A 17,203-nucleotide genomic window follows, 5' to 3' on the forward strand; every position below is an offset into this window, starting at 1 on the left:
GACCACAATGCTTGGAACAGACAAATTCCCGTCATTTTAAAGGAAAAGGTTTATTTTAAAACAAAATTGTAAATTTGTCTGCTACCTGTCCTTGGAGGCTGGATTTTTAGTCCATAAAGCTTTCAGTCTTATGGACTCAAAATATGTCTCTATAGGCTTCAGGATACATCGATCTGTAACCCGTCGATTACTTATTAGAAGCCCCTGGTTGGTTTTCTGAGCCCACAGGACAAAACGCTAAAGTTTAATGGAGTTGGCTCTTTTTATCAAATATGACAATAATGTCAAGACACGTCAGCTCGTCAGCATTAGAAATAAAGATACCAGATGTTTTTGTTTTGTTTTTTTAACCTTGAGTCATTCTTTTTTCCATGATGCATGTTTCCAAGATAAACAGGTTTGTACACGGGGGTAGAAATATAAGAAGGCAGAAAGGATGTTTCTCTATTTCAAGTTCTTTTTGGAATCCTTCTTTTTTTCCTTGAGAACTCAAGGGTGTAACTAGAAGACTGAAGTGTCTCGACATGCTGGTTTAGTGTTCTTTTTATTGAATAAAGAACAGACTAATTCTGTCAGACAAATTTTAATCAGCTGAACTTCCTTATAGCCTCCAGGGTCAATAACAAGCAGGAGGCTGTATCAGTGGAAAGTAATTCTCACACCCACATGGATCTGTGATTGACATAAAAATCAACATGGTCCAGAGGAGAATGTTTTCTCTTTTGGTGGAGTTCATTTCCCTTTTTTTTTTTTTAAATTAAAAAATAATAATAATAATAATAAAAAATACTGGCCTGGCAGAACTTTGGCCAATATCTGGGAAAAAAAAAGAATATTTAGGCTACAGCAAAGAGAAGCAGACAGAATTTTGCACGTGTAAAACTGACAAACTTATTTCCAGGTCTGGAGTCACGTGTCTATGTCACACTCAGGGTAATAAAACACATCATACAGAAGCTTTTATGACAAGTTAGGTCATGTTGGTGTATTAAATTTGATAATTTTCTACAATTCCAGTAACTGGAGTGACTGTTGATTCAGATTCATTTGGTAGACTTCAAGGATAAAGTGCTTTGTTGAAACTTTGAGCACAGTTTAGGTAACTACACAGAAATGCAGACACTGTGACGGCTTTCATTATACTGAAGGGAACTGTCAATGCCAGCTTTCGGTGTACTTTGTCATTCCTGCTGTTCAACAAATCCACTGTGTAAAATAAGGTCAACCCCCTCACATGCCTTGTCCCTGTACCAAAGACGCCTCGTCCCAGTGGCCCCCAGGATTACAGGCCCGTGGCACTGACCTCCCACATCATGAAGACCCTGGAAAGGCTCATCCTGGACCAGCTGCGACCCATAGTAAGACCACATCTGGATCCCCTTCAGTTCGCTTATCAGCCTCGTCTCGGAACAGAGGACGCCATCATCTACCTGCTCAATCGTGTCTACACCCATCTGGACCAGCCGGCGAGCACTGTGAGGGTCATGTTTTTTGACTTTTCCAGTGCTTTCAACACCATCAGGCCGACCCTCCTGGGTGATAAGTTAGCAGCGATGCAGGTGGATGCTTCTCTGGTGTCCTGGATTGTTGATTACCTGACAGGAAGACCACAATATGTACGTCTCCCACAGTGTGTGTCTGACAAGGTGATTAGCAACACAGGGGCACCACAGGGGACTGTCCTCTCCCCCTTCCTCTTCACCCTCTACACCACAGACTTCAGCCACTGCACAGAGACCTGCCATCTTCAGAAGTTTTCTGATGACTCTGCGGTGGTTGGATGCATCAGCAGGGATGATGAGACAGAGTACCGGGCTGTGGTCGACTCCTTTGTCACGTGGTGTGAGCAGAATCATCTGCAGCTCAACGTGGCAAAGACCAAGGAACTGATCGTGGACTTCAGGAAGACCAGGAAACACTTGACCCCTGTTTCAATCCAGGGGGTCAGTGTTGACATTGTGGAGGACTATAAATACCTTGGAGTACACATTGACAATAAACTGGACTGGGCTAAAAACACCACAGCACTTTACAGGAAGGGCCAGAGTCGTCTCTATTTTTTGAGGCGACTGAGGTCCTTCAACATCTGCCAGAAAATGCTGAGGATTTTCTATGAGTCTGTGGTGGCCAGTGCGATCCTCTATGCTGTTGCATGCTGGGGGAGCAGGCTGAGGGTCGCAGATGCCAACAGACTTAATAAACTGATCCGTAAGGCCAGCAATGTTGTGGGGATGGAGCTGGACTCCCTCAAGGTGGTGTCGGAGAGGCGGATGCTGTCCAAGATAAAGACAATGTTGGATAACACCTCCCACCCACTCCATGACATGTTGGTCAGTCACAGGAGCTCGTTCAGTGAGAGACTGAGATTACCGAAAAGCACCACTGAACGACACAGGAAATCATTCCTGCCTGTGGCCATCTCCCTGTACAACGCATCCACTTAACACACTGTTTGCTGCTACAACTACACATGTTTCTTTTCCAAATATTTATTTATAAGTGACTTATGTATGTATGTATGTATATATATGTATATATTGTACTATTCTTAGTTAGCGTATTGTCTGTCTTGTCTTAATGTTGGTTTAAAATGGAGCACTGTAACAAAAAATAATTTCCCCCAGGGATCAATAAAGTATTCTGATTCTGATTAAACTTTGAGTAAACTGTTCAGCCTACTACAACAATCCTGCAGTAACAGCTGAGAGGAGCCATTCCAGAGGGAGGGACATAACATCCTCAAACCAGCCATGATAACAGGATGAGATACTTCTATAATCTGTTTACGTGTTTGGAGCAGAGCACTTACAGCTCAGTCTTAATGCTTTGAGTTCCACAGGAGGGCCACTGTGAGTGTGACGGGTCATATTGTTGTCGGCTAAACCTTTTGTTCAAGTACATAAACATCTGGCCAACATAAGGTAAATTCTTCCACATGATGCGTTTCTGCTTCATGTTAAAAAAGGAAGAAGAAGAAATGCTTTGTTTTCATATTTTAATGGTTTCCCATGTGGACAAGAATAATGAATAGCATTTTTAGAAAAGCCAGTTCACCATTTTTTGAAATTAGCGTGCATTCGATGATGAAACACCAAGAAATTCTGTGTACTAAAAAGCCATTGAGATTCATAGCAGCTGTACCATGCCTAATTGTCCCAGAAGGGAATTTTGAATTTTATCTGCTATACAATAAGTCAGCGGCATCCTGTGAGGGGACAGAATGATAACAATACATGTGATGTGAAAGCATGTAAACACAGGGCAGGGACATAAATGGACTGAGGGAAGACTGAGAGGAAGGTTTGAGTTGCGTGCGATGTAGGGAAAATGCAAAGTCTGCATACACGGAGTACAGTGCAGCTCTGTTTTGTATAAGACTGAGGGAGGGACACGCAGTGTCACGGTCAATGCATCTAATAGGTTCTAATGATGTCCTCACCAAAGCATCCATTCTGTTAAGAGGACTAATGAGAAGATGTGTGAGTGGACAAAGCACACAGGCCCCTCGCAAACACATGGAAAAAAACAGAACGGCAGCCGCCTATAGGTTGAAAATACATCAACAGGATGTGCCTTATGAAGGAGACAATCAGCAGGAATGTGCTGAGACTCAGCCTGGTGAGAAAAAGTCTTCACTGGTAAAAAGGTGGAAATCAGAAAGATGGCAAACAGATGGCAAATCCTTTTTTTTTTTTAAATGTATCACGAATCTTAAAGAGGTTGAATTTGCACTTTGTAAATAAGACACCAAGTAAGAAGAGAGTAAAGCGCATTAGAGTACAGCCAAACTACAGTGCAGCAGCTACAGCTCTATTTCATATAATCTCCATACATATAGAGCTTAAATGTCTGCATAAATGAAGTATTACAGTTCAGTTTCATACAGCCCGATATTATATCTGCACATACCAGTAGCTTGTTTTAACAGAACAATCGTCCGTGATACACCCCCCCAAAAGCAAACAAACAAACAATTCTCACAAATAGATTTTCAATCGTTTAAATATTTTTTAAACAAATTTGTTAGTAATTCATGATTGATCGTGCATGCAAACCAGCCTGACACGCTGCTGGACAGCTGGACAATATGTAAACAGCTTGAACCTGCACTTCACATCCAGATATACCGCACTCACACGCACCTGCAGACCAGAGCCCACCTACCTCCACACATCTGTCTCCAGGCTGGTCCATACAGTATCAAACCAGAGCCAGGCTCTGATGACAAACTGCTGCTTTAGAGAAAGTTAAGGTGACCGTGGTTACTGGAAAGCTGCATGTTTTTGTTCCCAGTCTCCAGTCATACACGGGGGACTAGGAACCTCCATCTGAATGATGTACTTTCCACTAATCAGCACATTCTCCTAAACGTCAATGAAAAGAGGGGGCTCTCCGCACACTGCACACCCTCCCCCCTGCCTCAATCATCAGCTTCACTTAGCTTTGTCCCTCACAGCCTCAGTTTCTTTGAATCTCTGCCCTTCTTTCTTCCTTTAGTCAGCCCCTCTCTCTCTCTAGCATCAGCTGTCTTCTCACTCTCCCATCCAAATATGCCTCTGCAATGGTCTGTGGTCATTTATTCAGCTGCTGGGTTGATGTCTGTAAATCAGTGGGGGCATGTGTGGAGCCTGCGTGTTACAGCTCTACAAGGTCACTGATTTTTTTTTTCTCTCTTTTTTTCCTTTTTGCCCTCTTCTCTTTAGGACACATGGTGTTGCCAAAGGGTAAATCTGAGCTCTCAACCAGAACACATCCTCAGACAGCCAGAGCATTTCTAGTTAGATAACAGGTCGTCTAAGAGTGCCTTCAATTCTGATGCAAAAATAAGAATTCTTTTCAGATTATGTCACATGTTTCATGTGTCCTCCTTATATGGGATAAGAAACACTGTAGCATCTCACATTGAGGGATAAGGCTCCGTTTCTCCATGGTTCATGTGCTTTGGTTTCCTGCATTTTTCCATCAAAAATATAAATAAATAAATTATATATATATGATTTCTCTTTTTTTTTCTTAAAGTGTGTCAATGGGGAAAAACGCAAAGGGGCCAAAAAATAAATAAATAAATTAAAAAAATGACCTCAGCTTTCTTTATTTAGAAGAAAATCAAATCAGGACAGAAATCAATTTCATCAACAAAAAAGAGGTTATTTTTATATTTTTAATCTTCCAGATAATATGAAACAGTTAAGTAAGCCTTGGTAGTAAAGCTCAGTATCAGCAATCTGGGAGAAAAGCCAGAGAAACAGGCTATAAGGCTACAGTAGCCGCTGTGGGACTCCAGACAAAGCAAGAGCCCCCATCTGCCTTAATTTGTCTTTTCTCCCTTCTGCGATGACTCACAGTGGAATTCAGGTCCACTCATTTATATGACTCGTAATATCTCCCATTGTTTAATTTCTTAGCTCTCTGCACTTGACTTACTCGCAGCGGAAAGCCCGACTAGTATGACTCTGCGCCCATTAACAGGCAGGCAACTCTGACCGTTTCTCACTTTCTTCATAGAGAATGCAGCCAAACCCACGGACTATCCACACAGTGGGAGGGAGATTAACATAAGACCTCTATCAAGTAGTCGCAGGAGATTCTCTTAGTCCTTGAGGCTTTTCTCTGTCCTGAAGTCTTTCTACCAACAGATGGTGCTGGTGTACAGTCCACTGTACATAGAATGATGCTGTGCTTAGGGATATATGACTGATTAAAAGCATCCCACTCATCTTTATCAAGACGGGGGAGGAAAAAAATTGATGTAAAGTAGAACAGCAGAGGGAAGGATGTTACAAAAAGAGGAAAAAGTGTATATATAAAGAATTTAGAGCAAAGGCTACACAAACCGAGGGAGTGGAAATTACTCAGCTCCCAAGGGAGCTTATTTAAGCTGCAGGCAGACATGTACATGTCTTCATGAGGAGAAAAGTTTGATCTATTTGACATGACCGGTCCTTGTTTATTGAGAATGAATGATTTCTAGCGTGACTGTAAAACACCGACAGCTTAAAAAACAAAAATAAACTAAATTTAAAAGCAGATTGATAATGATAATGATCAAAAATGTTTTCGTAACAAGTTGCTAAGCAAATCATTGTATGTATTAAATGCTTCAAACTGTCCATTTTCAGGGTTTTCCTTTTACAGAGCAATAACAGTGTTGATTATTAGAATGTGTTATGGTAGGTATTATAGATAAATGCTTCAACGTGCATCTCGTAGTTGTTTCTATGCGCTTTCATGTTGCAAAATAATTAAAACCAAAATATATATATAGTACAACTCCTACTATGATGGGCACTGAATGATACAGGTCTCTGTGGATGGTTTCTCATAGATTGAAATCAGGATTTATCACAATTACGTGCACGTGCACAGATCTCCGAGGCCAGTTGTCAAGGCAACAGCTAAGGCTGACAGGAAAAAAAAAAAGCAAACAAAAAAAAAACCAAAAAAAAAAAAAAAAAAACCACTGTCCATACCTTTAAAAGATGCTGAAGATATGTGTATGTGTGTGAAATAAGAAAACAAAATAACCTCCATTTAAACAGTCCAAACCAATGAGCCCAACCAAGATAAACATTTAACTTTAATGACCATTTACCAGTCGCAGTCCCAGCCTCATGACAACATGCTTATTTCACTCTCGTGCAGGGACATGTGCTAATTCGACAAATCATGCTCACACACAAGCAATAAGATTAATAAAGTATATAATCAAATATTAATTGGTGAAAACAACACATAGTATACAGAGAGCGTTATGTGTCACATCTAATTTGTATTCTTATAATATGACATTGAAAACCTTGAAGAGCTAAAAAGCCCCCAAAGGAACCACTCTGTTTTATAGAGCAAATGCACTGGCGTGCCATTTTAACCCCCCCCCCTCCCCTCCTCTCTCATCCTTTGACCCTTCCCCACCTTGCTCATTTCTGGCATTAACTCTGGATAATGCAAGTCTGCTTTGTTGCTGAAAAGAGTTTGTGGATTAGCACCAATAGTCAGCCTGAGCTCAGGAGGCTCAGCTTGTTCACAGCTGAGCTTCAGCTCTCTGGACCAACGGTGATGCAGGTAAAGAACAGTGTGCACATGCCAATTCCCATTCATAGCAAAGCACTGCCAGAGCTAAGCGATGAAAATATGAAACCACAGGCACATGATCGAGCTGAGAGCGCATACCACTAATCTTCTGAGGACCGACTTGCAGGTTCAAACACCAGCTGGCGGAACCACTTACTGAATGTCAGTCCTTACTTTCTTCCCCATTTCCTGTCTCTCCCTCATCATCAGTTATCAATAAAAAAGTGACAATATTTCAATAAAGTTATAAAAAGCATGGATGGCAGCCTGCAGCAGAATGCTAAATTCTAATTACAAAATTATGATCTGCTCTTTTTCATTCTACATATGCTTTATTTTTGAAAGTGAATCAGTCGACCCGATGCACACAAAATAAGCCTGCACGAATGCATATGTGCATGCGCAATAACACATGGCTAAAAAAAAAAAAAAAAAAAAAAAAAACCCACAAAATGCAGAGTGTGTCTATAAGAGCTGCAGTGCAGCAGCATGAGCTCATCACTCTTCTCTTCCCCCTCCTCCTTCACTGCCCCCCCAAACTCACCCCTCCTCTTGCTTGCCATTACATAAGTTAATACAGCACACATGCTCATTATTCTCCAGGCAGGCGCTGTGAAGAGATGCAAAGGAATATGTCATCAAAAGTAGTACAACAGCCAAAAAAAAAAAAAAAAAAAAAAAAAAAAGCCACAGAAAGCGACAGCGACTGTGCTTCTCGGAGCTCGCGCTGTCCCCGACTGATCACAAAGAGCAGAACAGAGGCAACACATATTTTGGCCCTCCTTTAATCACACACATAAAGTACAGGAAAAAAAGGGAAACTGGGAGACATTCTAGAAACATCGCACTTTTTTTCCCCAGTGCATTTCTGTTTAGTGCATTTTCCACATCAGACACCCCAGTAAACACTGTGAACGTGAAATGTGTCTCCAGAGGGAAGCTTTCTTAAGCATTAGAGTAAACAAACTTGCTTATTAGCATTTCAAAAGCTGCACGGCTTAACATGAGCAGTGTAGATACTGCAGCACAGGCAATGTTCCCGAATATATTCTCCCATAATGTTGCAGCCCTGCAGCAATAGAAGGTGAAAAGACAGTGAGAGCCTATAGCACATATACCCATCTATTACTGTCATGATCAAACATCTACTCAACACAGCGGGGTGACCAAACTCTTACAAATGATTATATGAATTTCAGAAATAATGAAAGGAATAAAACTTTTCACACAATATGATGTCCCTCCGGTAAAGACATGATTCTAAATTATTCAGCAGTATGTGGATACTGACTCCAACTTAAGCACTGATCGGAAAAAGGCACTTTTAGACATCAATACTGAAACGAAACTGAACAAAGTAATGAATGAAGGTCTTTTTTGGTCAACCATACAAAGAAGAGCAGTCGGAACCAGTTTTCTAGTAGATACAAGCATTTTGTCAAGCTTCAGGGGAAAAATAAAGTTTTTAATAGAAGAAATAAACCGGAAAAAATGTTTTACAGTCGTGTCAACTCTTCATCGCACTACTTCTTAATATTTCAGAACGTTAAAAGATGGGCCACTCAGATCAGCAAATGCCATAGATGTAAGTCATCAGGACCAATATCAACCATTATAAAAGAAATGTTACTCTCACTTTAATACACTGAACACCAAATGTGGAAGCCATTAGACTAGAGAACCTCTTATTAACAATAACAGCCTGTTCACGTCTTCATCATTGTGACATTTTTGAGCAGAATACGGCTTCTATCCTAGACACGTCTAAGCTTTTCCACCCGGGAGGGTTTTTTCTTTTTCTTTTTTCCCTACCCTCACCGCAGTGGAACTGCAAGCTCGTGCTGGCAGGTTGCTGCTTTTCCATTACAACCCCCCCCCAAATAGACCCAACTTGTCCTATAGTCAGTATGCCAAAGTAGGAAACCAACAGAGAGGTCAGTGTCTGCTCTCGTTTCCCGACTGCCAGCTAACACTAGGCTCATGTCTGAAACACCTAGTTAACCTCACGTTCCAAGTATTAAGGTCCTCTTTACCTATCACGAAGCGCTGCAGGTTAGCATCACAGTTCAGTCAGAATACACTCCGCAGAGTTTCCTTTCAGTACTCTGTCCCGTGAAAATCCACTGTGGATTGAGGAGGCATCACTGACAAGCTCCAGATCCACAGACATTAAATAAATAATGCTCCCGTCGTCACACACTTTGACATAGAAACAGCGAGATCAAATGCTCCCTGGTGTCTACAGTGTCACAGCTAAAAGAGTCATGATGTAATCAGACATGCATGCATCGCCTGAGCAAAGCAAATGGTTATCAATAACCCATTCGCGAAAGATCCACCTACCTGTGCTGTTCATTTTTTCTTGGTTATATTCATAATTTAAGGAGTAAGAACTTATTTGGGGTAGGTTCTGTCTAAAGAATTACACACATGGCCAGCTAATAAATATCTTTACAAATATGCACGGAAGTTTGTCACATTTTATAATGAATCTTTAGTGTATAAGGTTAATGTTTATTTAAATAAATGGTAAATAAATAATCACTACACGTCTTACTCCACAAGGATTCTACTGCACAGACACTGAACTACAATGCGCCAAGAATGCATGTGACCTTGAGAAACATTTCAAGCAGCCTTGAAAATAGTCTAATAAGAGCGACTGCTCGTCTGTGGCACACACAGCTGTTTATGTGCAAATGAATATAATCCATGCATGATACTTGTGCAAAGAGATCCATCAGACATGACAACTTGCAGACAATACAATTTCTGCATCAGTGTGACTTTGAAATCCAACCTCTATCATGTAGATTAGGTCACAAACAGCAAATTGTCTTTTTAAAAAAAAAAAAAAAAAAAAAAAAAAAAAAAAAAAAAAAAAAAAAACTCTTGAGTGCTTAGCAGCACAAACAGAACCTAAGGTCGCATACTCAAGATTTAAATCTTCAGAAGTTCAAAATTAGATACATGTTTAAATATAAATTAACAACTGATATTTTTAGATCGCATTTTGTGGACAAGCGCCCACATTTTAGGTTCCAAGTTTTCAAGTTTGAACATGCTATGACTGTCATGGAGACTTGCCATTGTGAAATGGCCTGATTATTCATGCACCGTCATATATCGCAGGTAGACTCGGTGACGTTAGGATCAGGGCTATGTGGGGGGTATTTCATCTGCTGCAAGCCTCCTTTTTCCGTATTCTTCACAACAGTCCTTTATGATTGGTGGTGTATATCCGGGGCCACTGAATGAATTTGGGACTGATCAGACTTCTCCCTGATGTAAAAGATAACTAAAAATCAAAACTTCCCAAAATTCCTGTACGGATAATGACTGGAAACTTTGTTTTGCCAGTCGGTCAGGAGCATTTGAAATTCATTTTAAGAGACACAAATCAAAACTATTATAAAAAGGCCTGTTTGACTGAGGTCATATGAACACCTAAGAATACTTGCAAGCTTTATAACCAGTTTGCCAGTTGAATATTAATAAAAAGACACAATGAAAAAGTCACTTAGTATTAAAATCCAATCACTATAGACTGAATAATGTAAGGTGGAAAAGAAGATCTTTCCTGAATGTTGGTTTTTATGTTCATTCCCAAAGTGATGTGTCAGAGGACATTTCTGTTGTAGTCCTATGGCAAGGCAAAGATAAGGGAAAGGACTTAAAGGAGATAGAAATAAAAGAACGACAGATTCTTCTTAAGTCTTTATTATTAAAGGCATGTCCCTGATAAGGTAAACTGTCAAGTAAGACCTTGAAAAGTCTTGACTGCTTCCAGTCTGCTCTCTTCTGCTTTGTGATAGTACATTTCCATAGTTCTAGAAAGGAAACCACCGAGCATATAGACAGGAATGTTATTGGATTAGTCAGAAATATCTGCACAGACTGCTGTGGTCAGTCGGAAAGACAACCATCACTTTTCGGAGGCCCCTGCCATCCGCAGTGGTCAATGCCAGATGGTCTCCTACCTTATAGTTCGGCTGGATATGCAGTACTTCCACATGGCATTCCAGACGGCAGTGACATCACCAGAGGCATCAGACATGCCCGAAAAAAATGTACATGGCACCAAGAGGAAGTTTAAAAAAAAAAAGTAAAAAAAAACAAACAAAAAAAACACAACAACTACAGCAACTCCCCTTAAATGAGCCAGAAGAAGAACAGTCTGTGCTCACTCCTTCCTCAACCACAAATTACACCCCACATCCTTCACTTTCCATAGAAAACCCACAGAGAAGTTCATTCTTTCGCTGCTAAAGTTACTTTGTGTGTGCCTTTTCAAAGTTCTCCTCGTCCTAGTTTGTGTAAGGCTCAGAGTTGCTGCTCTTGCAAGCTGCCTGATGACCAAGTAAGGTAAAGGCCCAGCATGTATAGCAGAAGAAAATCATCCCTCTTTTTAACAAAAGCTCTCCACCCACAATAAACCGCGCACCAGTCCTCTCTCTCTGCCTCTCCCTCTCTCTGCAGACACCCCTCTCTGCTTTTTGTTACTTTTTCTTCAGTCCAATGTAATCTTTCACATATCTGCTGCTCCCATGATGCATGCTCCCCAGTGGTGATGGGCTGGGCCTATGTCATGTGTTTCATGGTTACTTGTTTATGTGGACATGCCTTTTAATGAGAGAGAGAGACAGAAGGAGAATGTGAGCAAGAGAAAGAGAAGTAGATGAAGAGATAGAGCACGAGAGCTTTTTGTGCCTGTCTACATGGTAATACTTCGGCAAGCATCCAACAATCACACTGCGCTCAATGGGAAGGCCACGCTGGAGGGAGGGTGAATCCCAGTTCAGCAGCTGGGAGAGGCTGTTTTGAGTTACTACACTGACATTGCTTTAACAACACAGGCTGCTACACTGAAGCCAGTGCAATGTAATGAGTTACACCCAGTGACCAGCATATTCCAGTAACTCTGTGGGATTAGACACATAATGAGTTGTTTGCAGTTTTTGGAAAGAAAAAAAAAAAAAAAACACACACACGAGTGTCCTAAATAATTCCAAACAAACCACTGAGTCATAAAAGTAAGAACAGCTGTTGATACAAGAGTTTGCACTAAATAAAGCACTACGAAATATCGGCTAAAAAAATAAAAAAAATAAAAAAATAAAAAATCGATTATTATAGAATGCATAAATGATGAAGATGCACCTAAATCTGGGGGATTCCCTGAGGCCTACATTCACAGTTTCCTGCTAAATCCGCGATGCATTATTAATGAATCATGGACATACTGTGTCCTAGCCTTCAGAGTACTAATGCCAAAGAAAAACTGCGTGTTTATATACATACAGAGATTCAACAGAAGGCAGGTGCATCTGATTTTCACAGGTCCTTGATCAGCGTCATCACACTGCAGCTTGCTTCTGTTTGAGACATCAAACAGCACGATGGGATGTGCATAAAGGAAACCTCTGCACACATACGTGGTTAGATCTCTCTGGTGTAGCAGGGGGATAATGGTGCAAAAAAACAAAAAAAAAACAAAACATTGCAGTCTTTTTCTGTGCAGCTCTAAAACCTTGCGCCTAAATTATATTGTTTAAAAGGGAAAGTAATCATTTTGGGAACTAGTGTCTGAGCCTAAAACTGCTGCTTGAAATACTTCATGACTGGACATCAAACAAATAATAGACCACCCCTTACAGCATCTTTATCATTATGGGAAATATATCCATTTCTATTTTTCTATTCTACCTAAAGAGATAATGGTGATTTTCTATTTTAAAAAAATGGGTGTCTAAACTTTAAGGATATGTGGGATATCAGATATTACAAAACACAATTTTTTTTATGATTTCAGCAGAGTGGCAGAGAGAAGAGGTGGGCATAAATTAAGATGAGTATATACCTTTAAACAGAAGTGGAAGCTTTGAAACCTGAGTCTTAAAACTTGTGTGATATGTTCAATTTAACAGAAATTAAAACATGATTGTCAAGACTGAGCAACTTGCAAGCTTAGATTCACTGCTGGGATTTATGAATTTAAATGTCATCAAGGACACTTAAATCAAGTCTTAGGTGAAGTTTGGCATTTTGAGGTGAAAGACGAAAGAACACAGCCAAATTTAATATAAGCTAAAACGCTAACCTCATCAATCATGCATCGATTGTGCTGTAGGTGAAAGGTGAACAAGAAGAGGCCCCAGTGGGACGGAGACGAATAGATTCAGTGATAGCCGAGAGACACTGACACTGACTAAACAGACACTGACAAGACAGTTACTTAACCAAGCATTTCAATAACAGCTGTAACCTCGTTTGCTGGAAGAAATGGATAATGGTTAAACCAGCTCACTCTCCCATGATTTATGACTTTCAACATGAGAACCACTATGTCAGCAAGCAGAGCTGAGCACTAAAGTTTTTCTATTAATTAGATGTTCTTTATGAAGTAATTCGAGGGTTGGTTTTAACAAATTGAACTGCTTGATGTTGGGAGTACTTCAGCACAGGTAGCAACATCAACAAGCTGCGAGCGAGCTGTTCAAAACACGTAGCACTTTCAACTTCAAGAAATGATTAAGCCAAACGTGAGCGGCTTCAAAACATACCTTTTATAAAAGTTGTTGTGTGGGTGCAAACACAGCACATGCCAGTAATCCAGGCAAAAAGCTTTGAACTTCCACATCCTCACGTCAAACAGTCAAACGGTTGAACAGCTGTGGAATCGAACAACATTAAAAGGCACCATGGCACAAGCAGAGGAGCAACCAGTGAATCCCAGGCATGGACGATAAATCTGTTCTCCTCTGGAGCTCCAGCTTCGCCACTGCCACTGGATGGCAGCCTGAGTGGTTTTAACCCGCCCAGAACAACCACATCACTTCTGGACCCGTCTCAGTCATCGCCAAACCCAGAAAGCCAGGCCTACGAGGAACCCTCTGGGACTGATTTGGACCAAGTATTAACGCTTGGGTTCCACCTCCCAAAAATAATCTCTATATTAGCTGCTTCTGCTTCGTTTTAACTCTTATCCAGGTCAACCGTGTGTCCTCTGTGCTGGTCCCTTCACACAGTGCGTCAGCCTTGGATCCTCAGAGACATCATGCCTGTATCTAATGCTCTGCGTCGCTCCAGCAGGCACAGGTAGTGGAATGTGTAGGAACGCAGATAGGTAGAGGAATTCCAAAACTCACTCATCTGTGTTTGAACAGCACATACTCAACAGGAATCCTCTTCTGTCTCCTCCCGCTGCAGGAACAAACTTTCCTATGAGGCAAGAGACCGGATCTTTTCTCTCACTGCCAACATGGATTCAGTAATGCCATCTACTGCTCCTGTTCTCCTCCTTCCAGCTAAACCCCAAACCATTGCTGTCCTCCTATCTCTGTCTCCTGCTCCTCATCCTCATCCTCTTGCTCTCTCTGTCTCTCTCTCCCTGTTACAGCCGCTGCCATCCACACAGGACCTCCCAGAAATGTGCCGATTCTGGTTGCTGGGCAACACTACCGTACTACTGAAGCTTCAAATGGAAGCTTCGCAGAGCAGCCAGTGATTGGTCGGCTTTTCAGCGAGGAGGGACTGCTGCAATGTTGTATGACCACATGAGTTTATATGCATGCTTTGTTAAAATAAATATGAGCTTCGAGGTTTCTCCGATTTTTGTCAGCATAAAGAAATATTTTTTAGACTCTTTTTTTAGACTCTTCAAGGTCATAGAATCATCATAAAAACCATAAGTGTGCCTAGATTGCTGGAACAAATGTGAGATTATAGTCAATAAAATGATTCATACACTAAGTAAGATATGACAGACCTATTCAGAAAGAATGTAATAAAGGAAGAATGGATTTCAGGTGCATAAATAAGGCCGGCATATTAAACCCTCATAGATAAGTTTGTGTCTGTATTAAAACTGTGCTCATATGTGCTGCAGGTCCTTGTAGAGCTATAAGGCTTAAAACGTTGCTCTCCTTTCTGTCTAAAGGGGGTTTTGCATTTGAAGAGAAGCACAGAGCTGTTCTTTCTCTGCCTGAGATGCAGTGCCACGCTGCAGTGCCACCCAGTCCCAGCAGTCATGGGAAACGGGCGTGGAAGGGCCTCTCATCAATATTCAGCCATTGTTTATGTCCAAACACACAAACACTCAAAATGCCACATATTTACACAAACAATTAAACTCACGTATGCAATTACAGACAAACAAACACGTGGAGTAATGTTCATATTTACATATTAATATACTAATTACTATAGTTAGATCTGTTTGGGCTGAGGAGTCAATCACCACATGACTCCTTTCACACAATATGGGCTTCATGTCCGCTTTCCCAAGCCAAGATATAGAAAGACCAGAGCAGGACAAAGGCTTTAGTGGGAGCCTATGTGAACAGAAGGGAGACTGAGGAATTAATGAACCTAAGCACCATTCATCAGGCTTTTGTCACAACTGAGGCCTCCTGATTTACACACATCTCACAGAAAAATCAGCAAATCTGTGCTCTTCCTGTCAATTTACTTCAGCGAAAGATGTAAGTGTAGAAGTGCGCTTACCCTCCTGTGTACATTACTGCACTCTGAATTTTAGTGGTTACATGTCATGTGACATTTAAAGACGATACCTAGAGATGAAGACGACAATTAAGCTGTAGGTAAAAAGCGTGTATCTGCACTTAACTTCTGTTCTTCTCACCATTTGGAAATGGTGATGAAAGCCCTTTTAGTTGTCCCTTTCTTTTTCACACCAGTGGTTAGTGTATGTAAAAACCTCACTGCATTGTTAGCAGAACATATTACAGTCTGTCAAGGCAAAGAAGTATGACTCTTACAACAATATAGATGGCATAATAGCTTAGCGGCTCTGATTCAAGAGCACATGACAGACTATTATTTGGGTTTTTTTAGGACAAAGACTTGAGTAAGTGCGTATACAAGTGCAACAGGCTGTAATTTCCTGAGCAGATTGACGATTGTTCAAAATTGTAAGCTTAGGCACGTCCACATGTGTGGGGAGCAAAAATGTGAGAGCAGAGAACTGTTCTGTTAACTGTGGTCAAAATGGGTGCTTTTCACTATAAAGGCTTTTACTTTAAGTTTTTACCCTGTAAAACAATGTCAAGTGCATTTTTGCGCAGGTCAGAGTCAAGAGCAGTAATCAACTGCATCGCCCCAAGTTACAAAAAATAAATAAATAATGTAAGTCAAACACAGCCAAAAATTGCTGGCGATAGCTCAGGAGCTAGGGCAGGTCATATGGTAATTGGAAGGTTGGTGGTTCAATCTCTGGCTGCTCCAGTCTGCATGCCAAAGAATCCTTGGGATTCCGCTTGATGCATTTAGAGTGTGAATGTTAGATTGAAAGCACTTGATGTAGAAGAAAGTGCTTGTATGAATGTGTTTGTCAGTGGCTGAAAGAGAAACATTGTATAAAAGCACTTTCATTACTCAAGTAGAGTGGAAGAGCACCAGATGAGAACAAGTCCATACACCACGGATCACACATGTGGACCAATATGCTGAGCCATCTACAGTACAAGCTTTTCCAACTTCTCTTTCTAAGGCTACGTCCACACAATTTTACGTAATTTTTGAAAACGCAGATTTTCTATGTGTTTGCACCTTCCGTCCACACGTAAACGGCGTTTTCGGTCACTGAAAACGGAGATTTCTAAAAACGCTTGCCAGGGTGGATATTTTCGAAAACTCCGTTTTTGCATTTACGTGTGGACGAGAAAAACGCAGCGTCAAAGGTGTGCGCCTTTTTTGACGTCACACTGTGCGCCACATTATTGTTTTGGTGAAATTAATTTCTACAATACTGTTACTGGTAATTGTACTCTCTACAGTGTTTAAATGCTTACATATACACACACAGTTACTGTCCCTCCCCACATACGACTTTGGCATGTTCCTGGCAGCGTTTTCCTTAATTTCTGCGTTTACGTGTGGACGGGATTATTTTTTAAAACGGAAACGGAAAATCTCAGTTTTCAAAAATACCCGTGTACGTGTGGACGTAGCCTAAATCCTTGGCATTAATACAGAATAGTTCCCCCACTTTGCAGCTGTAACAGCTTCCATACTTCTGGAAAGGCCTTTTAAAAGATTTTAGAGTGTGGTTTTAGGGGATTTTTTGCTCATTCACCCAGAAGACCATTTGTGAGGTCAGATACCAATGTTG

At 40.9% G+C, this 17,203-nt stretch overlaps 1 protein-coding gene across 5 annotated transcripts in view; it reads right to left on the reverse strand.

The window, feature by feature from the left end:
* The window catches only part of iqsec1a (IQ motif and Sec7 domain ArfGEF 1a), a 100,534-nt gene that overhangs the window by 31,937 nt on the left and 51,394 nt on the right, over nucleotides 1-17,203 (reverse strand). Inside the window, exon 1 of one of the 5 annotated variants that reach the window (XM_085260980.1) lies at nucleotides 13,635-14,427. The exons of 3 other annotated variants lie outside the window; for them this stretch is intronic. In XM_085260980.1, coding sequence (XP_085117106.1) covers nucleotides 13,635-13,711 — 77 coding nt within the window. In that variant the 5' untranslated portion in view covers nucleotides 13,712-14,427. Of the gene's footprint in view, nucleotides 1-11,051; nucleotides 11,379-13,634; nucleotides 14,428-17,203 lie in introns of those variants that run through there. One more of the 5 variants, XM_085260981.1, reaches the window with a different exon arrangement.

The sequence above is a fragment of the Mchenga conophoros genome, linkage group LG20 (genome assembly GCF_057382185.1).
Source record: "Mchenga conophoros isolate Kocher_MC1m ecotype Shallow Benthic linkage group LG20, M_conophoros_male_GT1.1, whole genome shotgun sequence".
In the NCBI taxonomy this organism is placed as follows: Eukaryota; Metazoa; Chordata; class Actinopteri; order Cichliformes; family Cichlidae; genus Mchenga; species Mchenga conophoros.